Source organism: Penicillium digitatum, chromosome 6 (assembly GCF_016767815.1).
Source record: "Penicillium digitatum chromosome 6, complete sequence".
Taxonomy (NCBI): domain Eukaryota; kingdom Fungi; phylum Ascomycota; class Eurotiomycetes; order Eurotiales; family Aspergillaceae; genus Penicillium; species Penicillium digitatum.
Window position 1 is genome coordinate 2,329,731 of NC_089389.1, and position 22,287 is coordinate 2,352,017.

Consider the following 22,287-nt stretch of genomic DNA (forward strand, 5'->3'; position numbering starts at 1 on the left):
TCGGCTTGAGCATTCTCTTTCGACACTCCGACCACCTAACCTTCAGTCGACAAATCAGTCAAAATGCGCGGCCCGTAAGTGTCATGGAATTGCCTTCTACATCACTCTTCTGCACACTGGTCTCGTCTATCTGCCAGATTACGAGCTCAGCCAGTCGCTGCGAGAAGTGATCGAAAATTTCTCGAAATGGAAGACCACCACTAACAAGAATTTTCCTTGCAGCGGAAAGCACCAGAAGCGCCTCAGCGCGCCCTCGCACTGGCTCTTGGACAAAATGTCCGGAACCTACGCGCCCAAGGCCTCCCCCGGTCCCCACAAGCTCCGGGACTGCCTTCCCCTGATTGTCTTCATCCGTAACCGGTACGCATACGACAAACTGAACTTCTCGACACACGGCGAACATCCACTGACATTCTCTATGTTGACAGTCTCAAGTACGCCCTGAACGGTCGCGAGGTCAAGGCCATCATGATGCAGCGTCTGGTCAAGGTTGACGGCAAGGTCCGCACCGACACCACCTACCCCGCTGGATTCATGGACGTCATCTCCCTCGAGAAGACCGGCGAGCACTTCCGTCTCGTTTACGACACCAAGGGTCGCTTCACCGTCCACCGTATTCAGGCTGAGGAGGCTGAGTACAAGCTCTGCAAGGTCAAGCGTGTTCAGCTCGGCAAGGGCGGGATCCCATTCTTGGTTACGCACGATGCGCGAACGTGAGTTCCACACTTCACAAGTTCCGTGTCATTCAGTCGTTGGACCAAGCTTTGGTTGATCGGCGGAGGACAATGGAAACAGTAAGATCCCAATACATCAGAACATGGTTTTGCTAACTTGCGTTCGTCCTCTACAGCATCCGCTACCCCGACCCTGCCATCAAGGTCAACGACACCGTCAAGGTTGACATTGCCACTGGCAAGATCCTCGACTTCGTCAAGTTCGACTCCGGTGTTGTCATCATGGCCACTGGTGGTCGCAACATGGGTCGTGTTGGTGTCATCACTCACCGTGAGCGTCACGACGGTGGTTTCAACATCGTCCACGTTCGCGATGCTCTGGACAACCAGTTCGCTACCCGTGAGTCCAACGTCTTCGTCATTGGACAGGACAAGCCCTGGGTTTCCCTCCCCAAGGGTAAGGGTGTTAAGGTATGTTCCATTCTTCTCCACATGTGCTCACGAGTTATGCTCACATTCTTTTCTAGCTCTCCATTGCTGAGGAGCGTGACCGCCGTCGTGCCCACGAGCTCGCCAACTAAATTCACCATATCTTCTGATATTCGAGAATTAGCTGACAGCTTAAAACAAACACTTAAAACAGTAGCTGGGAGACGGCGTCTTGTCTTGCTTGACGGGCTTAGATAATGCATTCTCGTAGTTCGAACCATAGCAAACAAAACAGGAACGGGTAAACCGCTTCGTTTCCGAGTGATATGATACCATTTGATGATGCCTCTTTTTTTTCGATTTCTCTAATGACCGTAATTTTCCTATCCTTGGATCTCCAACATCACCCCACCACTTTCTGGCTGGTTAGTTCATATCTGTGCTTGTTCTATAAGTATCATCGTTTCGCAATCATCCCGGTCAATCTTGCACCCCATGAAGATCAAGGGACACGTAGGATTTATCGTCATTTGTGGTCCAGTATGAATTTATCGCAACCCCAGATCCCACTCCGACGCGAAGCCTGCTCGCTAATCTAGCTCGTTCTTCAAACCTAAAGCCACTGCGCACTAAAAACCAGGCCAAACCCCACTCAAGCCGTTTCAAGCTGAGACCCAGCATCTCAACAGCACAGAAGATTCAAGACATGCATTTTCCCGCCCAGAAATATATAGCCTATATGCTCATCTCCGACGTAATCCCGGTTGCTGGAATGGATCAATCCATAGAACCAACACACCACCACACCTCAGCTGATCCGATGCAACCGTCCTCCCGTGTCGGTGTACATAGTAGTACCCGTGGGCAACGCACGGGAAACACGGAGATTACCAAGTTTTCAACCTCCAAGCTTGAACCTGGCGATCAGAGTAACAAACTTCAGAGTGGATCTTCTCGGCGGGTGTTCAAATTAGCAGGCTCACGCAATCTCTTTGACTTTCGTCCAGGCAGCCCGGGTGGCCCGCTACAGGAGAATGATCGTCACCTGCAGAGGTCGGTAATGGCGATCGGTGGCGATCACGGTGGTGCCAGAGATCTCGCGGCCCAATTGATGAGTATCAATCGGGATCTCATATCCACATGCCGTGTGATCTAAATTGAAGGATGTCCGGCATTGAGCTCATTCGATGCTGGATGTATATGTAGATCGTGGGTGCCGGACAGGGGTATTTGTGGACGAAATTAGGGGCATGTCTATGTTGTATATCGACGGTGCTACTTGTTGCCGGGTACGATAGCGAGCACTGGGCAGAACCAGCAGGTAGAGCGAGGGCGAAAGGCCAAGAGTCTAAGAATAACTCCTTTCATCTCCGGCGTCGGATTGGGAATGCAAGCTCTCATTCTCTATCGGGATGGGCAGTTCTTTTAAAGTTGAGCGGGCTTTTTGAAGGAGCAATGGCTTCATAAAATGGAGGAACGGGATACGTTTAATAGATGCAAACTCAATTCTAGTACTCGGCCGTCCCACGTTCGGAACTCCATTCGGGATACTAGGGATATGTTCTCCGTGTTCCAAGCGCCATACTGCTGGAACTCTGCACGACAATAGCCGTGAAATTCCTGACCTGTCATTTTATGCAGCGTGGAGAGAGGTGAGCTGGCCATTGCCGGGGTTGGGAGCAGTAGTAGGGTAGATATCCAGTGGCAAGGGGGATCTTGCCTTGATTTCAGTGTATTAACCGTGCCAAGCGCCCAACCACCCATCCTGGCAACTACTGCATTCTAGGTGGCTGGCTGCGCTGGCCAGTTTATCAGCCTGTATCATTGAAATTTGAAATATGAGCTACAGACATCGGAGTCTGTATTTGGGGGATGCAGAACAATACGTTTGTACAAGATTCTTAAGCGGGGACACCCTGACTGTTGTGTACTTTGGTTCACATGCACAATCGATCAATCGAGCTCGTATGAAGCGTCGATCTAAGACAACAAAAGTGAAGTCCTGGTGGAAGTCCAAGGTGCACAAGATGTCTTTCAAATTACAGCGAGTCATGGGGCATTTTTTTGCGTGTCGGAAATGCAAATCCCGGGCCTAGAACTTGCTCGTACTGCACTCCGTAGTGGCTCGAGCAATCTCTGCATATGCTGCACTTCCAATTATTGTAGATGGAACCTTAAGGGGGAAAAAAAAAACAAGGGAAATTCCAGCTGCGAAACCTCCTATCATCCCCTTTTTTTCTTTTTTTTTTTTTGGAAATGACATCTATAAACTTTGGCGTGGATCTACCGAGACCCATCCCAGTCCCAAGGAACTGGGCTTATGGGGAGAAACTTGATGGGAACGATTGGAACTGATTGGATTGGAGAATATCCCCATCGTAGAATTAATTCCATTGTAGATTTTACAACCGTTCCTCTCTTAAGAAAACCAACGCCCGCAATGCGGTGGAGATAGGTTCTCACGGCACCGGCAGTGGAAATGTCGGTGGATCTTAATGAATGTGGATACTAGGGAAACTAATGTGCCAATCCTTTTAGGCCTGAGACGCTGAACATCAAACCTTGTCGATGAGGTCTAGCGGTGTACGGAGTACATAGTAAGCAACAAGTAAGGCTAGGAATGTTCCAAGGTCCTATTTCAGGTGAATCTAGTTTTTTAATTGAACGAGATAAATTCTAGGATCTTTTTGTGTGATATTCTAAGATACAAGGAGGTAAGGATAGATAATGATGTCTGTATATAGTAACGGTGATCATCGTACCGATTGAGATCACAGGGTTCCTTACTCCTCAATTGGAAATTTGCCTAGACTTCGGTGCTTATATGCTTCATTCCATGAACATGGTTCTGATGATTCTCGGCACGACGGGCAAATTGCAGACTTCCATCAAATCAAAGAAACGTTCCAAAGTGTTCCAAGGTGTTCCATTCGAATCTGAAAATATCCTCTGATCGTCGAGACCCCACATTGGCATTTTTACGGCCACTACGTTAGCGCCCATTTTGGTGTACATGGGGCCTACCCTTTGGTCATTTGCGATGTTGAGTGGAGAGATACGGAATTAATCTGTCTCTCATCTATCCCAGACTACTCCGTTCTTTGTTCCACCCTGGACTAACGGGGCTTCCCGATTCGAATCTTTCCAGAATAATCTTTCAAGGAGGTTGACCGTTTCTCAAAAATCCTTTAGGCAAAGAGACTTTCCACTTGTCATATTGTTAACCCAGCCAAATCGTTCCCTTTCTGCAGCCCAACGGCCAACGGGGTGTTCGGCATAACAATCTCGGCAACCAGCAGAGAAGCCCAAATTGTAGATCTCTTTCCTTCAAATGGAGTTCACCAATATCTCCCCGATCTAGGGCCCTCGGAGGCCTGGTCTTGGAGTCCGAATCGGGAAAGCTCCCTCATCCCCCAATGTACTCCCAATGACGATGCCTCCCCCCTCCTTGGTGCCCGATGGCTCTGCCCGCCAGAAGCCTTCCAACAGCCTGGGAACTGGGATCAGTGCCCCGGTTGTTAATATGCCCAGAGTTCGTGACCCGTTTTCAACCCTCGTGATGTGTCGAACGTGGCGGAACAAGTGACAGGGATAAAGGAAATCCATCGGCTCTGGTCTGATGTTTAAAACCAATCACCTTCACCTTTCCAAGTAACCTGCCTGTTTTTATCGGTGCGGTATTTAGGTATTTTTCTATTTCTCGTACACATCCGGAGTACTCCCACTGTACTTGCTCCTTCTCTCGCGTCTAACATACACCTCTTGTCGGGGTATCCCTGCCATTTAATCACTCTATTCAAGCGCCGTGTTACATGAGCGTCAGACGTGTACTGTGACTAATGTGTTGGCCGTGCTTTCTTTTCCCGATGGTGATCGCTTAAATGCAATCGACCAGCCCAGAAGAATCAGCTTTTGAACCGCCTCCCCAGACCTTTTCCACTCAAGGGGATAGGCATCTTTCGCTACAGAAAGAGACCATGTCGGCTCAATCTAGCTTTACGGCCTTAGACTGGGGGCGTTCCTACCCGTCAATCTTCCATCTCAACTTGGAGATCCCCGCCTTTTCCGTGCCGTATCGTTGGTGGGAAGACGAGGCGACAACTGTGTTATGGGCATTCGACATCCAAGAAATTCGCCGTGTGATTCAATTCGGACTTTTTCGCGACGAAAATTTCCCGAGGAATTCTCTGAGCGCTCGGACGGTGTACACCGTTGACAGGTTTTTGGTCGCGCTAGCCAAGCCCCATGAGTATCAGCTCCTTGGGAACCTCTCACACATACAGAGAGTGGAGGAGATCCTTCGCCGGTCGAGTATATCTCCGTTCCAGCCGATCCCCTGGATTTGGCTCCCGCCACAATCAAGCCCTACTCTAGATGCGCGGGAAATTGCTGCTGCGATTGAGGCCGAAAGTCATTTCCACTTCAAGCAAATCGCCTTTGAAGAGTTTGTACGTGCTGCTCTCGGATACAAGGCTATCTTCGTCGAGTGGTTTTTGCAACAGCATGCGACTCTTTATATCATTCTCCAGGACCATCTGAGCGTCTACGTGGAAGACATTCCGCTATACATAGAAGTGGAAAAGGTACGTCAATTCCAGTTTACTCCGCTAGAGCCATTATGACATAGATCTCAAGCTCACTTCTACAGCACCTACGGTCGCGGAGTCCATTCGCACACCGAGCGCTGGTCCAGTGCCTTCTGGCTGTGCGACGTGGCGGGAGTCGTGACATGTCTAAGCCCAACACCGCTGGGTTTGAATTTATCGCAGGCCCTATTCAGGCCTTGTTCAGGGACCAGCCAGGAAGGCTTACTGCCATGCTCAAGATTTTGAGCGTCTTGGCATTTCGATTTCGCCGACAGTATATTCATGCTCCTACCATGGATTGGAAGACTCCATTTGATACCTCTACTTTTTTCCTAGACGATTATCTCGAGTCGACCTCTCCAAAAGACTTGGCTCGCAGCATGAGAGGCCTCGATGAGCACAATTTTGCCGAGTTGACCCGACAACGCTCAATACCAGAGGATGATGTCATGAGACAATTGGTGGCTCATTGGCACACACTAAGCATTTCGATTTGGGAATGCTGCACTGCACTTCCGGACCTGATTCCGTATCTGCAAGAATGTGCACAGGTGAGTAGCCTTCGCTCCCAAAATCGCGGAGACCCCCACCCCCCCACTGTCAAATTTCGCTAACCAAATCAATCTCTGGACAGTCCCTCATCACAACACGTAATTATAATTCTCTCGCGGCTATCATCAAAGGCCTGCACACTTATACAATTTGGACATCATGCCCTGCCAGCGCAGGCAGCGTTCAAGGAAACGCGATTACACTCGAGACTCTGATTCCACGGGAAATCATCTCTCTCATGAGCCCGGCTGATGACTTTGCCGCCTATCATCAGTACTACCAGAAGTTTCCGGGACTTCCCTTCCTAATCGCTCACACCCGCCATCACAAAAGAAACGGCGAATCTGTGCTTCAGCCGGTGTTTCAGTATCTGCAAAGCACCAAATGAGTCCACAGAGCTAGTCACCAGATCAGCAGCCTGCCCCGGCTCCGACTCAGGCGAGGGAACAAAAAGCAACATGTGGAGCACCTCGGCATGTGTTTGGCTTGCCTGGCTGCAGGAAGCAAGACCGCCCCACATGGGCCGTGGGCTAGAATTTGTTTCCATTTTTGGTCTCTTTGGTCAGCGTCAGCAGCTAAAACAGTGATGGTGTGTTTGACTTGGCAGTCTTACGATGGGGTAGATGATCTACACCAGATGATGACTTCATATCTATTTTTTATGATCTGTATTTCTACTCTGATACCCCATGCTCGCATTAGGCAGTACCGGGGGGTCCGGCGTTGCATTATGCTAATATGAATATAATCGTCCTATTTTACCCCCAGTAACATTCATAGTTCTATCAACACTTGCATAAAAGTAGACCCTTGTTAGAGCTGAAAATGTAACCAAATCAGCCAGTGTCGTCCATAATCTCCAACGCACTCAAGCAAATCCAATCACATCAGCAGATCCATCCAGTCGCATCTCGCACATGCTCCGATCTCTCTAATGTGCTGATCAATGATCTACAGATCAGATGAAGCCCCTTTCCATCCAAAGAGCCGCTTCAGGCAAGAGCAATGCCCAAAAGTAAACCATGCAGATGTGCTGTCCCACGCAAAAGTAAGGGAGAGAGAAAGATAGGGGTAAGCCAATGACCCAGTACAACATTTCATTGCTTTTTTTTGGGATCTAACTAGAAAAAGACAGAGTGCATATGTTGGTCTGGCCAGCCTAAGGAGCGGGTCATACCTTACTCTCGTTTTGCTGCCGCCTTAGGCGCTTTCGCATATCCAAAAATGCCCAAGAAATAAGCGATCCTATTGAGAAAAAGGAACGTCGTGACTCCGATGTTACCCCAGGTCAGAGCATTCCATCCTGCAACGTCTGCAAACGCGTCCCAGCCCATCCCCAAGTATGTGGCGTAGACATGGCCTACATCAGCGATGGCTAGCCCAATCAGGTAGTTGTGGAGTACCCTTGGCTCCGTTGTCGCATGACAAACTCCCACGCCAACTAGGAAGAGGAGTGAGTAGAGATTGCCGAGTTGGTAGGCGAGCGCGATGCTGCTTGGGTGCAGAGTGGCCGGGGCTACGATGGTGGGTGTTTGCCCAGCAATAAAGCCTCGGAGGTCGTAGACAGGGAAGACACTACCGAGGGCCCTGCATAACGAACGGTAGGGTCAGTGGGATTCTTGCATGGTTGGGGGAAAGGGTGAGCTGGTCGTACAGTGAGATCGGCTCCAGGACGCCAAAGAGGATATGTGGCCACGTTGGGAAGATTGTTGGCATTCTGGGGACCTGTAGTGTTCATCGTTACTCTTAATTGTGTCCTCTCAAATAATGTACAGCAAAAATTCACTCGGAGCGATCTGCGTAAACAAAGCTCACGGGAGCTTTACTTCGGCGGAGAGGAAGGCAACTCACGTTTAGTTGCTGACCGATATATATGAATATCAAGTGTATCAATTGTATGATAAAACCTGATCAAATCAATGAGCAAAAGTCCAATAGGAGATCCTTGAAGGGGGATTGCCAGGAGATCTCAACACCTGGGCAGAATGCTTAGCAGCTGACGTAGACCCCCGGGAACCCGCGTTACTGGGACCCGTCACCGCCCGTTTCCGTTATCGCACGGATCTTATCAGTTCATCTTCTGAACCCCCCAAGTCAGTCATGGACGCAATACGTCAGTTACATCCAGGATGATATGCAATCTGTGATAGCTGGTCGAAATGGAATCCGCGAGTGCATTGCGGCCTCTTGATGAATCACTACTCCGTGAACTCCCTCAACTCTCTCTCCGTATCGCCCCTCTGCGAGAACCAGTATCATCACGAACCCTAAGCGTCCCATCGCCCCTCGAACCTAATGCCAGTGGAGCACGGGACTCGAAGAATATCCCCAATTCAAATAGCAGTATTGGAAAGATCCCAGCAAATGCAAGTTCAGGCCTGCCGACAGTTACGGAATTTTTGAACGCTGCGCGCATCAAGAAAACCGAACTCTCAACAGACTCACAATCAAACGTGGAACGTCCCCCGAGGCCGATACTTCCTGCTTTTGTGAATCTCCGTGCCCTGGAAAAGTTTCCATTTTCATCATCATTCGACGACGATGCCCTCCAAGGGCCCCGCAAGCGTCAACGCCGAGACCCCCAGGCTGATTCATTCAGCGAGCATCTACAGCTGCCTATCCCTCAGGCCCAGAAGGAGCAGCGGCCTCCTCCATTTGGGCCTTTTGCTATTCTAAATGGATTGAATGAGCCTCCGCCCAATGCTGCCCTTCTGCCACCCATTGAGGCTGAGTCTAGTATCTCCCAGCTTTTGACTAAGCCCTCGGGAGGCGATGCTGCTATTGACACTGGAACGTTAGTTTCGGCTCTAGTCACGGTCCTAGATGGCCAGCCTGCGGAAAAGCGAGATACTAGACTTGAAGAAATACTCAGAACGTCTCTCAATGTGGATGAAAACGAAGACAATAATGATAATCATGAAAAATTTGCAAGTGCTAACCCAGTGGATCCCGATGAGATTATCATAGCTGTTCGTGAAACAGAGATATCTAAGAGCAGCAAGGCGTCGCCACTCCTTCCTGCACAAGATGTGCCCATGTCTCCTAAGACTCGCGGCCGATCCCGTAAAAACCTGAGAAAGTGGACCGAAGAAGAGACAACTACTTTACTTAGGGGAGTGGTCAAATGTGGCATTGGCAACTGGAAAGCAATTCTCGCTCAACCGGAACTGGAGTTCAATCAGCGAAGTGCCTCAAATTTGAAAGACAGGTACGCTCGGTTCTTGGTCAACTATATGGTCTTATGCTAAAGCTTCGCTCTGCGAAAGATTCCGAGTCTTATGTCCATGGGCGTACCGGTAAGCAATGAGAATGCGATGAGAATGCAACTCAATCAGTAGGGCTAATATTACCACAGCGCATCCGATCCCAACGAAGCTGCGAAACAACTACATGACACTCTCGCGTATACCCTACTCAAAGCCAAAGCAGAGGGCTTTGACATAACACCTGACAAAATCCAGCTCTCCCATCTAATGCCCTCCATTCAAGGCTTAGAACCAAACTCGGGAGTAGGAAGTCCGGCTCGCAATCCCCCCAACCCCTCCATATTGAGTACCGTCTTATCTACGCCCGACGCAGATCCCGGCAGTAGTAGCATTGCCCAATCGCAGTCACCCTCGTCAGGAAATTGCATACCCGCTCTCTCAAGCAAGTCCCGTACAACCCTCGCATCTCTTGGAATCCCCGAACCACACGTCGCAAAATCCAAACGTCGTTCTCGGCGACCCTTCACAACCGTCGAGGACGAAGCCCTCCTCAAAGGCTACGCAGTGCACGGCTTCCAATGGACCCTAATCCAGCAAGATTCGCGGCTTAATCTAAGACACCGCAAAGCGACAGATCTCCGCGATCGCTTCAGAACCAAGTTCCCACACGCGTATCGCGACGGTGGCTCGGTGAGCGGAAAAGCCCTCAACAACCAAAACCAGGGCCAGGAGGCGAGGACCGGTGCGTCGACCCCCCGCTCACATCCTGCCAGCTCCGAACAATCTCCAAGCAAAGCCTATGCCATGACTCCGACTCCAACTCCGACCCCAGCTACCACGTCCCGTAACTTGGTATCGAGGAGTCGGCAAGCTGCTACCTCTTCGCAGTCCAATCTTGCTCAGATTGATCCCGCACTCTTGCCCCCGCCTCCGCAAGGCTTTTTGGAGCACTCGATGTATCTTCCACCTGCTGCTGCGGGTGTGCTTTCTTTCTCTTTGGATGATGGATCCGGAGCGGGTCCTTCTTCCGCAGTGGAGACACCGTGGGAAGACAACACCCTCGCTCCTATGATTTGGGATTAATTCCCCTAATCAGGTGCAAGCTGTAGGCACTGGAAGCAAGGGAAAATAAAAGACATCTTCTTTTCCTATCTGGTGACGGTGATACAAGCAATGCATGTCACGAATTTTGGGGGTTCTTTTGTTTCTCTTTCTCGTCCCAATCTCGTTTCATCGTCTTCTTTCTGCTTTGCAATTTTGGTGCTCTACGTCGTCTTTTCTTTTTCTCCGGTTTGTTTCCATTGTTGGTCTATATCCCGCAGTACACGATGGTTTTTGCTGCAGCTTTTATTTGATGAAAGTTTCCTTTTCGCAGTTTCATGTTATTGATAATCATATTGACATTAAGGAGAGATGCAACAAGTTTGGTCTTACCACTGTGTATTAAGATAGGAAAGACAGGATCAAACTAGAAAACAGTGATAAAATTGATGGAAGAAGGAAAATCAGGCAAAGGCGCCTGTCCATTGAAGATAACAAAGAAAATCTGTACTTGCTTGTATCTACATCTGATTGACAATCTGATTGACAAGATAAAAAGAAGCTGTGGAGTCGGATATCAAATGAGAATAAAAAAAAAACTCAAGCAATGGTCGTCACATAACATCCACTGCGGGTACCCATTTTCAATCGCCAAGTATGTTTGCCGTGGAAGGGATGTGAGGGTGAAAGAGTGGGAGAAAAAAGACGATGGAGATAAAGATGTGCAAGGAAATCTGAACAGGTCGAATGCAAAGCCCAACCAATCCTGAGAATTGAGGTATGCTTCTTGTTAATAAATTAATGGTGAAGGCAATAATAATCATCTACCACGCATTGCGGTCCCAGTTGGGATCTGCGGAATGAGATTAGCACACGTTCAACAGTATTCCGAGTAAGTAGAATGAACCCACCTTGTATGTAGCTAGCAAGCACTTTACTCCCCGTCTGCAGAAGAGGGTGTCCGGCGACAATCTGGAGGAAGCGCTGCAGACCCTCGCGGCGGTGCTCAATGACATCGTCGCTGAACCGGTTGGTAAAAACCTTCCCGGGGAGTGGGGGTATCGTGACGCGCGTGCTTTCGCGCTCCAGGATATCACGGAAATACTCAAAATCGGAGTACCGACGGCGCACGACGGAGTGTTTCAATTTGAAGGCGGGGATGTTAGTCCGGCACACAATCTCGTACGACGTGTACATGTTGCGAGATGTGCCATGAGTTTGGGGATTGCGGACCTGTAGTAGCAGTTGTTAGCCTGGGGGTTTGGTTCTCTGTGCCCGATGGGGGCGTGGTGATGCGGGTTTTGAGTGGGGGCTGATTAGGGGAGAATTATGGGCACGAGACTCTAGGGTATCGGGGTAGACGATTGATTCGAGTGTGGGCATAGGGCATTTTTGCATTGAGTTACTTACTTCTATCTCGAGGAAGTTCTCCGGAGGTCCGTAGATCTCCTCAAAGGACTGCTGTCGCGATTCTGGGACGGACTGCATCGTGGTGGGGTTGGGGGTGATGCGGAGGGACAGTTGAGGGGACGGTTGAGCCGGCTTGTATAGCGTGGATGCTCAAGTGAGGTGTTGCGTGTGGGATATTCAATTAGACAGCCTGTCTCACTCTAATTCCTTGGAACTGAACACCACAGAGCAGATCCCAAAGAACCCGAACTGGGAAGTTGGAGAAGCATCTCTATCAGCGAGGACCGGGTAAACAGTTGATCCGCCCTTTTTGGCTTATCTTCCTGACAGCCTTCAAATTTTCCCCATGTCATCCATCTCATCTGCGGAGTAGCAACATTGAACTTTATCTGCACAAAAGCTTTAGACGGAAGTCTTCAAAAAAGAGACTAAATTATGTACAAGGGGCCTACTGCTCTTATTTAATACAATTCAAAAGGTGTATACTCAAAGACTATTCCGCAAAACTAATAACACACCCTACTTGGCTGTGAGTAAGTTTACCCAATGCTCCAACTCAAACCGATTGACTTTCCTTCTCTCCTTCTCCCTCTCTTTGAATGTTTTTGGGTGAACAGCTCAATTCAAATCAGCCTTCTCTACATAGACTCCTAGCTGAACTCAGTTGGTGAAAGAGGAAATATGTCGCACCAAAGTTCAAGCAATGGTGTCTATATACATTCGACGACATTATCTGAGGACGTTATCTTCTTTTTTTTTAAAAAAAAATTCTTTCTGTATTGACTATTCTAGAAAGATTCTTAAAATATGGCAATTGTAGGTATTTTTGTCTAATGAGAAACTTCAACATCTTCTGCACATTCTCTAGAAAGCCACGAATACATTGCCATTCAAGGCAGTCCTCTGACCAAGCATATGCGAAGGAAGAGTCTAGGGCTATTAATAAGAAAGATCTTGATGATGATTTGGAGGATACGGTGGATGCTATCTGCGCCATTTTTGCAATGAATTTAGTTCAGAGTCTCAAACGGGAAGCCACCCAAAGCGTACCGCCAGAATTACGTCATTATAAACATCACAACGCCTGGGATTATCAACTGTAGAAAACAAAATTGACGGCTAAGTCAAAAATAAAATATCTATTAAACCTATCTCTCTGCATTTATCAATCACGAGGGGGCTTCAATTTTGTCATAGTGAGGAGGCCTGGTTAAGAGTTTTTGTCAAAAAAAGAGGCAAAGGGTTTGGCAAGCTGCTTTCACTTCCCCGGTGCAGCTATATTCATACATTATATGCAGATGCCAAAGCTCGAGAAACATGTAGCACTGGCTTCTACTTTCCTGCAATAATATATATGCCCATGTAGGGGTTTAAAAGGGTGAATTGAGTATTGTGTTTGCGGGAAACAATGTGATCCAATCACACCAGAGCCACAGGGCTGGAGCGGATGACACTAAGCGTCTGATACAGCTAGAGGCAAGTTTACAAACGCAGAGCTTAGTCCGGGAGGGGTGTGTTCTGAATTCAATCTTTTGGCTTTTCTATGGCGCTTATTGCAGACAGTGGGTAATTTGCCAACGGTGCATACTCATTATAACGCAGCGGTCCTTGAAGGGAATGACCATTGCACTGGAGAGCAACTCCTGTCAGAATATGTGGTATGGCGGTGCTCGAAGACCAATGGAAGTCAGCATCGGCGTTAAGGCTCGGAGTTAATAGGTGAATGACATAACCCAAATCCAGCGGGCGTCCGTGACCGAGGTTGGGACTTATCTACAAGTTATGTATCGATAAGCATCATATCTCCTCATTTCACTACCGCAACGATACACTATGAGTTCAAGGACGCCCAACAATGGGAGAGAATCTCCAACGGGCTCGGAAGGGACCTGGCACCCTGCACGCGAATGGTTGGAAGAGGATGAGGTTGATGCCGAATATCACCCCGCGCTAGAGCCGTCGGAGCACGATGGCTCATGGGAGGACGACATCTCCAATGAAGATGAGCAAATGGGCTCACGGGCTGTAAATGGTAAGACTAAACTTGAGGCCCTCAGAATAGTATGCCAATGGACTAATCGCCTCTTTGTGACAGAAAATACTCGCATCAACATCGGAAACATCCGGATCCAACTTATCACAGACGATTCGCAGAGCGAGGGTACAGACGATCTGAACGAGAGGCACGCCCGTGGTACGTTTTTTCTGGAAACCCTTGAAGAATATATATACAAACGCTTACAAATTACAGTACCGGCTTCCCGGTTGTTCGAGTTGCTTGCATCTAGTGGTTTGCAACATATCCTCCAAGCCAACGGCTGGCCGGCAGCAATGGAAGAAGAACAGGAGCAGTTTGAAGATGAAGACGATGGGTTAAGTGACGAAGATTTCATTCCCATCTTCCGAAATCGCCTCGGAGCCAGACGATCCGCAGAAAGCGTCAAACTTCCACCGGTTCCTAACCCAGAAGGCAAGAAGTTGATGGGCGAGGGCCAATTCGGAACTGATCCGTTCTACGGCGACCGGCTCAGGCAGCGCAAGAAATCTCTAACGACAAGCCTTATGTGGCGAGAACTAGGAATTGATACTGATGGAGTGCAGAAGAGAGCCGGCCAATTTATCTTTCAGGTAGGCCTAGAGTATACTCAGCACTTGGAGATTACATTAATGACCAGGACTAACACAGGCGCTTGACACCTAATAGAGCCTCATTCCATGTTCGACTGCGGACAGGATCATTCACTATGACACGCGAAGTTATTCAGGCCAGTTCTCTGATGATGGGAATTTCTTTTTCTGCTGCGCACAAGACTTCAAGGTTCGGATGTACGACACATCCAATCCGTACGATTGGAAATACTATAAAACCGTCGATTATCCATTCGGTCAGTGGACTATCACCGATGCAACATTGAGTCCCGACAACCGCTTCCTTGTCTACAGTTCAATACGAAGTCAGGCATACATGGCCACCACAGACCCAGAGGACGATTCAGATCCCACTATTTTAGATTTATCTGCTCCTCCGGGCCAAAGGAGAACACAGGGCTGGGGCGGTTCGCACTTCGGGGTATGTGAAGTGATGTTTTAGTCAACATTTCAATAGCTGATTTGGTGCATGTTTAATAGATCTGGTCTCTTCGATTCTCTGGGGATGGACGTGAGGTTGTTGCTGGCACTTCAGAAGACTCGGTCATCGTTTACGATCTGGAAACACGACAGCCAGTTCTAAACCTCCGAGATAGGCATCAACATCATGTCAATGCTGTATGCTACGGAGACACATCGTCGCCGCACATCTTGTACTCCGGATCTGATGACACGACAATCCGGGTTTGGGACCGACGGTCAATGGGCGACGGACGTGAAGCCGGTGCTTTTATGGGCCACACCGAGGGACTAACGTACGTGGATAGCAAAGGCGACGGTCGATACGTCCTATCAAATAGCAAAGACCAAACGATGAAGCTTTGGGATCTGCGGAAGATGATGACGTCCGCCGATGTCGAAAACATCGACCCCGTCGACTACACAACCGGCTTCGATTACCGCTTCGAGCAGTACCCAGACCAGTTTCGCAGAATCGCCAAGAACGACTGCTCTGTTGTTACATATCGGGGCCACCGAGTCCTCAAGACCTTGATCCGCTGCCACTTCTCGCCACCGGGAAGTACAAATTCACGCTATGTTTACAGTGGGAGTGAGGATGGCAAGGCTTATGTGTACAACTTGGATGCCACACTAGCCGGAATTATTGACGTTGGTCAAGCAACACTTAACTCTCGACCGCGCGATTCAGATGCCTACGCTACAGCGTATGAGATGAGTGGGGAGATGCTGTGGAGGACTTGCGTTCGCGATGCAAGCTGGCACCCGAGCGCGCCGGTACTAGCAGGTAGGAACTATGTCCCGGAACACTGGTTTCAGTGGGGATTGCTAACCCTCTGTCTAGCAACTTCCTGGAACGGCTGGGGCTTGTCTACTGGCACCTGCACTGTACATTCTTGGAATGCCGGTGCTACTAAAGACGAGGGTGATCCACCCGTTGGGAAGAGTTATGATGATAAACTACGGTACATCCCTGAGTTCGATCAATACCGTGAGAACGCATCGAATGCTCGACCCAGGCGTCCATTGCGCAGTCGGCCTGTTCGTCGATGGGCGGGTGATGAGGTAGCAGAAGACACAATCTGGTAGCTGCAGGATGATTGTTCTTTTCGGACCAACCAAAGCATTCACAGTTGGCTTTGAGTGTGTAAATCGTGGGCGTCTTTGTCTTGTGTCTTTGCACAATACATACTCGGTAGTCACATTTCTGTGTACGAATGCAACATGTCATTTCGTCCGGTCTACCACTGTAGGTATGATCCCGGGCCGTTCAAAAGTCCAAAATCACGAAATTGAAGATGAAAGAAATGCTTGAAGGGTGTGAATTAAATGTCAAGGACCCCTATTGATACATCATGCGGAAAAAGGTGGTATCTCATAGATAGCGATCATGGTCTTCCGCCTATCGCTTGCCAAAAAAAAAGCGCCTAGTGACTGATGTTGATCGCCACTGAAATTCAAATCGTAAAAGGAAAAGGGCTCTGCAGTGTAGGAAGGCTGGCAGTCCAGGATTTTTCGGGGAATCCCGCGGGGTAGGTCATGGTGTTTAGGCGAGCTGATGGAGTGGTGTCCTTTATGCCGATACCGATACAGCCCTTATCGCGCTCCATCTCTTCCTATCTGCCAGATTTCCCTATAACCAACTGTTTCCATCTCTCTCAACTTGTCAGATAGATCTGAGCATCTGCTGGGGGTGCTTCTCCCTTAGGCGCCACCGACCAGCACCTGGTTGACGGGGATGTGAACTATAACAAGCACGTTAGTACATCAATGTATGCAATGAACATGTGCAGACTGATATCCCGCATTCTAGAACACTTACTCAGCTTGACGAAGTAGCCAATGGCTCCCTATCGGCGATGTCAGTTATTCCGCCTTACACTGTGATCCAGGGGTTGCCACAATGGTACATACCATCACAAGGAAGCCCATGCCAACGGCCTGACTGATCTTAATGAATTCACGCTTGTCGGCTATTGAAAAAGTCAGCGTTTTCCAGGAACTCAGGAACTCGCGACATGGCTGCTGATCGACATACGCTTGGTGCAGCGGCGAACAAACTGGGAACCCTCTCGGATAAAGTCCTTAGGGATATCCGCAAGCTCTTGGAAAGTCTCAGACATGATTGCAAAAATTGAGAGAAATGAATAGATTGAAAAGAGCTTGGAGGAATAAAAGTTTCAACAAATGAAGAAGAACAGGTGGTTTCTCCGGAAATGACCAATTGGCCTCTCCGGGGACTGGAGAATGGAGAATATTTGTTCCAGCTCCAAGGTCTGGCCCGCTCTGGTTCATCCGCGCGATTACATCGCCATCGCTCATCGGCTTCCGGTTCCAGCTACTGCTATTGTTGTCCTCAAGATAGTGAACTCGGAAAGCCCTTAAGATCGTGATTGAGCGGATCCATTGCTCGGCGTTCGCGCGTTACCCTCCCCCCCCAAAAAAGTCATTACTACCTACCTTCATTTCCCTTGTTTTCACTGCCTGGACTCCTGTTCTCTACCCTCATCCTTTGCTCATTCGTCACTTGCTGCCTGTCTGTGGCGGTCTTCTTTTCTCTTTTCACCCTTCTACTCTGTATCCGAAGATTCGCGGAACAACTCTGATTCCCATTCTCTGTACACCGCGTCTGCAGCTCGCGCAAGTCTTGTTTCTACCAGAAGCGCTTTCTTCGCTTCGGATTGTACGTATTGTCTGGCCTTTTTGCTTTCATGTCTGTCCTTCCTATGTTATCCTTTGGGGGGAATGGCCAATTTTCCGTCCGCCTTACCTGTGAGGACTTGGTCCAACGGGCTGTTGGGAGCTAGTACGGGAATCGCGCTACCCCTGCACTGATTGCGGTTGTGTTTTTCGTGATGCTTTTCTCAATGCTAATTGATGGCTTATGTCTGCAGACATGCACTTTTCTTGATTTGCTCAGAAGCGGAAAGGATCAAGAAGAAGGGCCTGTACTATCACACATCAGATACTCAGGCAATTTCAATCATTTCTTTGAGGTCCAGTCCCCTGAAGAGGATACTAATTTAGTTCGCAATGGCCACCGACGACGATAACTTCGACATTGACATCTACGGCGATGGCACTTACAATGCCAGTGAGCCCGGAGAGTTCAAGCCGGAGGATTCTGAGCTCGTTCTGGATGCTCCCGAGAACCAGCCTGAGCCCAGTACCGGATCCACCAACACCGCCAAGAATGAGAACCCTCCTGCCACTCAAACCCAGCAGGTGAACAACCATACAGCTCAATCGGCCCCTCAGCAACAGGCACCCCACCATGGTCTGCCTGCACCCCCTCAGGGGGTCAAGCGAAAGGAATACGAGGATCAATCTGTGGACCCGGATGCTACGACTGCGTTGCTGATCTCCGATCTCTCCTGGTGGACAACCGATGACGACATCCGAGGCTGGGTGAACCAAGCCGGAGTCGAGAACCAGCTCAAAGATGTGACCTTCAGCGAGCACAAAGTGAACGGCAAGAGCAAGGGGTAAGAACATCCTACCCTCGGTTGCAAAAAAAAAACCACGATGTCGAGCATTGACACTGACATCTTTCAAATTCCTTTTAGTCAAGCATTTGTTGAGTTCTCGACCGCGAAGGCAGCGACTGCAACAAAGCACAACATTGAAAGAAACGGTGGCCCCGCGCGTAAGCACACCGTGCACTACACCAGCCCCCACCAAAACCCATTTAAGACTCTGCCTAAGGATGCCCCGATGCGCAATGCTGGCGGCCGCGGCGGCGGGGTTGCCCACAACACCGGTGGAACCCCCAACTACGGCATGAACAACCACGCCGGTGGCGGATTCCGTGGTCGAGGCGGCTTCAACAACCGTGGCATGGGTGGTAACATGAACAACAACTTTAACAACCGCAACAACTTCAACCCCATGGGTGGATTCCAGGGCGGCGCGCCCAACCCCATGATGGGTGGGTTCCAGGGTGCCCCGATGGGCGGCATGCCGAACTACGGATTCAACAACAACCGCGGCAACATGATGGGTGGTATGCGTGGCGGCGGTGCTGGTATGCGCGGCGGCCGCGCTGGAAACATGGGCGGTCCTAACATGATGGGTATGCCTACTATGACTCCCCCCATGGGTGGCATGGGCATGAACCCAATGGCTGGGATGAACCCTATGATGGGTGGAGGCATGGGAGGTGGCATGCCGATGCAAGGTAAGTGGCTTGATAAATGCGCTGACTATGCTTCCGGTTCCTCGATCCTGACCACCTTCTAGGACAACAAGGTTTCCAGGGCCCCAACCCCGGATTCAACCAGGGCTACTACAACCCTAACAACCAGAACAACCAGGCCAGTGGCTCCGACGGAGGTTCCTGGAACCCTCATGGCGCGAAGCGTAGCCGACAGGACTAAGAAACACGCCGTTTTGTTGCTTGGGAATCACGGGTCATTTGACCATGGTGGTGCTCCTCAAGCCTCTCGCTACGGATCATGATGATGATGGTCTCTAGTGCATGGTGGGACTTCTTCAGATCAAGGGTTGTTTTCTCTTTTTTTTTTTTTTTTGTTTCCAAATACTTTTATGGTTGCTTTTTCACGCGAATGGAGGAATTATCGGGGGGATGGAATGGCTACAAATGCCGAACTAGCAAGGTTGTCTTAAAATCATCTTCCTAGTTCTGGTTCTGCCTAATTTTTTTTATGCTAGTTTCTTTCTTTTTTCTTCGGTGTATTAGGATATCTCTTTTTTTTCCCCCCAATTCCATGTTCCGTTTTTCTAGGTCCAAAGTACATGTAATTAGCTACTCGGGTCGATGCAGAATCTGTGGAAAAAGGAATGAGAGGATAGTATGGACACTGTAAGATATAAGAGTCTTACGTTACTTTCACATTACTTGGCCGTCAGTTGAGAGCCAATATAAAAGAACGATCAGGATGTCTACAGGTGGGTTGGCTTTTGCACCTGTGCTCAAGCTGCATGCGAGGCCATGCAATACCCCTGCATCCAATGCACAGTAATCTTTTGGCTCATATGACCCCAAATCGAAATAGGGTTCATCCCAGCTTTAAAGAGAGGAGATCCTTTTCGTGCATTGCCTGCCAAAGGTAGACCAGACCATTAATCTACACATGCTGCATAGACAATAGTTGGAGGTAGTGCAAGCAAGGCAAATAATCAACACTACGCAAACCCGGTGAGACGCAACCTGGTTCCTAAGATTCCCTCTAGCGGTAATTGTCTAGAACCGAGACCAGGAAGAGCTTTACAGTGCGTGAATCAAAATCTCATTCCGAGTCCAATCTCATGCTTCGTGAGAGATCATGTAAATGATCAGCCCCGCTTCAACGCATGGCGATAAATGGCATCTCCTTGAAGTTAAGTGCCCAAGAGCACAATATACAAACTTGTACAGAAGGATTTCATGCCACAAAAAGTGCAAAAATTCAAAAACAAGAAACGAATTTGAACCCGAAAAAAAACTAGGCAAGACGTTAGAAGGTTGTAGAGGGTATCAAGTAGTGTGAACAGGGTGCTTCTAGATGCTCAAAAAAGACTAAGCCCCTTGCAACGCATCAAAAACCAAAAAATCTTGAGCTCGTAATTAGCGTAGTCATCAAGTCTAGTACAATACCAGGGTCAAGAAAGTACTAAATTTCGAGCACGGAATGGCATCTCTGCCACTGGTCCACTGGGCTAGTTTCAAGATAGGCCCCTGGACGTCTCAAAATCGAATGGCCAGTCTTGCACGTCCTCAGTCCAGTCGAGCAGCGGCGTGATTTCGGAGTCGGATGGCAACGTGGGAGTGGGATACTGGTCTAAATCGGTAGCAGATTCAGCGATATCTTCGGGGATCTTTTCAGATGCAATGGGCTGAGTATTCTTGGTGTGGGAATTTATTGCCGATGCATGGAGACTGAAAAGCTTAGCGAAGAATTGCACTCTGGTGTGGAGAGGATGAGTCGACTCGCGCGTCGAAGACATCTTGAATGTCATCTCGACACGCGTGTTGGTCGATAGTGGTAGGAGTCGAAAATGGACATAGGCAACGACATTGCGACTGGCGAGGTTCTAGAATGATCGAATTCAGATTTTCTGAGAACTAGATTCGTATGTGAGCCTAGGACCGGACCACCTGGTACTGTCGCCTTCGGTTGTTTCGTTTGTCTTCTGACAGAGATCGGGTGAATCAATGGACCAAGTACAATGCTGCGAAGTGGCCCCCGGAGATGGATGGCTTTCGACAACAATTGCCACCCTAAAAGAATAGATGACTTGCACATAAAGCATTGGTGAATGTGTTGGTGATAATGCCTGTTGATCGCGGATCGAAGAACTGCAAATTCTATTTGGGGTTGTAGTAAAAAGGTAGTTAAATGGTCAGGTTCTATGGCATTACAATGTTCGGCAATGCTTCAGGGACGAAGAAGGTCTTGTTCAAATCGATGGAGGTCGAAGATCTCTCTGGGAGGGCATGCATAGACATTGTCGAGAAAGATCCAACTTAATCAGAACTCCTGGGAACGTCATTGCATTTGTTGCAACCGTGGACAGATCTGCAGTCTTGACATTTGGCTAGTCAAGATCACATGTCTGCAATGGTTCAAGCTAACTGCCTTCTTTCTTGTTGGATTGTATTTTGTTTCGCCGAGCGTTTGCGCTTGGTCGAAGGATCGGCTCGTGACGATCCGAGGTTTTGTGGGGGCTGAAGGTTGTTGGGCTGCCTACTGCCTCGGGGGAAATGAGGCTCAGACCGACGAGATGGGCCAAGTGGGTCATCAATTGAAAATCGGTCTAAGCTCGTCGTCAGAAACAGAGTGCGAGATGAGACCAGGACGCGCCTTACCCACGCTTCCGAAGCGTTCGGAGCTGATGCTGGAATCAGTAAGACCTCCCAGTCCATTTGCTTGATCGGTTAGACTGGTATCCCCGTTCGAGTTGCTGGGTCCGGCAAAAGAAGACCCATGACAATGGCTATCGCCGTACCCGACGTTCCCGCCACCGTTGTCGCCGTGACAAGACCAGTCCTCGTCTGTCGGGGCATTCGTAGAACCAGTGGGAATGAGACAATGGTACTTGATGTGCTTGAAATACATAAACCAAGAAGATATCTTCCGGGAGCAAAAGCGGCAGCTTGGTGGATGTGGATATCTCTCTCGAGTTGCTTCCACGTTGGCTGGGGTAAGGCTGATTTTCTTGTGTTTGAGAAGGAGATGATCATGCATTTTATCTCGCCGGTGGACAACCACGGAGCAACCAGGCTCAGGACATCGCCACCCGCAGTCGAGTATATCATGCTTAGTCAAATGTCTCTTGAAG

General features: G+C 49.1%; 10 protein-coding genes across 10 annotated transcripts; 5 read left to right on the top strand and 5 right to left on the bottom strand.

Moving 5' to 3' along the window:
- Nucleotides 1–63: 63 nt before the first annotated feature.
- Nucleotides 64–1,255, top strand: Pdw03_5843 (40S ribosomal protein eS4; the record flags this gene model as incomplete). Its single annotated transcript, XM_014682834.1, has 5 exons — nt 64–74; nt 223–360; nt 429–713; nt 851–1,145; nt 1,202–1,255. The coding sequence occupies 5 exons, from the start codon at nt 64–66 to the stop codon at nt 1,253–1,255; spliced, it is 783 nt and encodes a 260-aa protein (XP_014538320.1).
- Nucleotides 1,256–5,080: 3,825 nt separating this feature from the next.
- On the top strand, nt 5,081–6,629 carry Pdw03_5844 (Guanine-nucleotide dissociation stimulator CDC25; the record flags this gene model as incomplete). The annotated part of the gene is made up of 3 exons (XM_014682835.2): nt 5,081–5,686; nt 5,752–6,240; nt 6,324–6,629. The coding sequence occupies 3 exons, from the start codon at nt 5,081–5,083 to the stop codon at nt 6,627–6,629; spliced, it is 1,401 nt and encodes a 466-aa protein (XP_014538321.2).
- Nucleotides 6,630–7,529: 900 nt separating this feature from the next.
- On the bottom strand, nt 7,530–8,343 carry Pdw03_5845 (Pyridoxamine 5'-phosphate oxidase family protein; the record flags this gene model as incomplete). Its single annotated transcript, XM_066101179.1, has 5 exons — nt 7,530–7,553; nt 7,606–7,828; nt 7,896–7,966; nt 8,093–8,148; nt 8,328–8,343. 5 exons carry the CDS (start codon nt 8,341–8,343, stop codon nt 7,530–7,532), a joined length of 390 nt encoding a protein of 129 aa, XP_065958119.1.
- Nucleotides 8,344–8,400: 57 nt separating this feature from the next.
- Pdw03_5846 (Homeodomain-like) lies at nt 8,401–10,530 on the top strand (the record flags this gene model as incomplete). The annotated part of the gene is made up of 3 exons (XM_066101180.1): nt 8,401–9,449; nt 9,508–9,537; nt 9,597–10,530. 3 exons carry the CDS (start codon nt 8,401–8,403, stop codon nt 10,528–10,530), a joined length of 2,013 nt encoding a protein of 670 aa, XP_065958120.1.
- A 782-nt stretch (nt 10,531–11,312) lies between these two features.
- On the bottom strand, nt 11,313–11,976 carry Pdw03_5847 (Phox-like protein; the record flags this gene model as incomplete). The annotated part of the gene is made up of 3 exons (XM_014682838.1): nt 11,313–11,341; nt 11,400–11,721; nt 11,899–11,976. 3 exons carry the CDS (start codon nt 11,974–11,976, stop codon nt 11,313–11,315), a joined length of 429 nt encoding a protein of 142 aa, XP_014538324.1.
- Nucleotides 11,977–13,731: 1,755 nt separating this feature from the next.
- Nucleotides 13,732–16,095, top strand: Pdw03_5848 (WD repeat protein; the record flags this gene model as incomplete). The annotated part of the gene is made up of 6 exons (XM_014682839.1): nt 13,732–13,930; nt 13,994–14,092; nt 14,150–14,526; nt 14,603–14,968; nt 15,028–15,793; nt 15,851–16,095. The coding sequence occupies 6 exons, from the start codon at nt 13,732–13,734 to the stop codon at nt 16,093–16,095; spliced, it is 2,052 nt and encodes a 683-aa protein (XP_014538325.1).
- A 615-nt stretch (nt 16,096–16,710) lies between these two features.
- On the bottom strand, nt 16,711–17,129 carry Pdw03_5849 (Protein translocase SEC61 complex, gamma subunit; the record flags this gene model as incomplete). The annotated part of the gene is made up of 4 exons (XM_014682840.1): nt 16,711–16,751; nt 16,829–16,856; nt 16,921–16,979; nt 17,045–17,129. The coding sequence occupies 4 exons, from the start codon at nt 17,127–17,129 to the stop codon at nt 16,711–16,713; spliced, it is 213 nt and encodes a 70-aa protein (XP_014538326.1).
- A 124-nt stretch (nt 17,130–17,253) lies between these two features.
- On the top strand, nt 17,254–19,382 carry Pdw03_5850 (Nucleotide-binding, alpha-beta plait; the record flags this gene model as incomplete). Its single annotated transcript, XM_014682841.2, has 6 exons — nt 17,254–17,370; nt 17,594–17,689; nt 17,901–17,954; nt 18,034–18,491; nt 18,573–19,183; nt 19,246–19,382. 6 exons carry the CDS (start codon nt 17,254–17,256, stop codon nt 19,380–19,382), a joined length of 1,473 nt encoding a protein of 490 aa, XP_014538327.2.
- A 1,288-nt stretch (nt 19,383–20,670) lies between these two features.
- On the bottom strand, nt 20,671–20,952 carry Pdw03_5851 (Zinc finger, C2H2; the record flags this gene model as incomplete). The annotated part of the gene is made up of 1 exon (XM_066101181.1): nt 20,671–20,952. One exon carries the CDS (start codon nt 20,950–20,952, stop codon nt 20,671–20,673), a length of 282 nt encoding a protein of 93 aa, XP_065958121.1.
- A 619-nt stretch (nt 20,953–21,571) lies between these two features.
- On the bottom strand, nt 21,572–22,064 carry Pdw03_5852 (Zinc finger, C2H2-like; the record flags this gene model as incomplete). Its single annotated transcript, XM_066101182.1, has 2 exons — nt 21,572–21,762; nt 21,815–22,064. The coding sequence occupies 2 exons, from the start codon at nt 22,062–22,064 to the stop codon at nt 21,572–21,574; spliced, it is 441 nt and encodes a 146-aa protein (XP_065958122.1).
- Between the last annotated feature and the right edge of the window lie 223 nt (nt 22,065–22,287).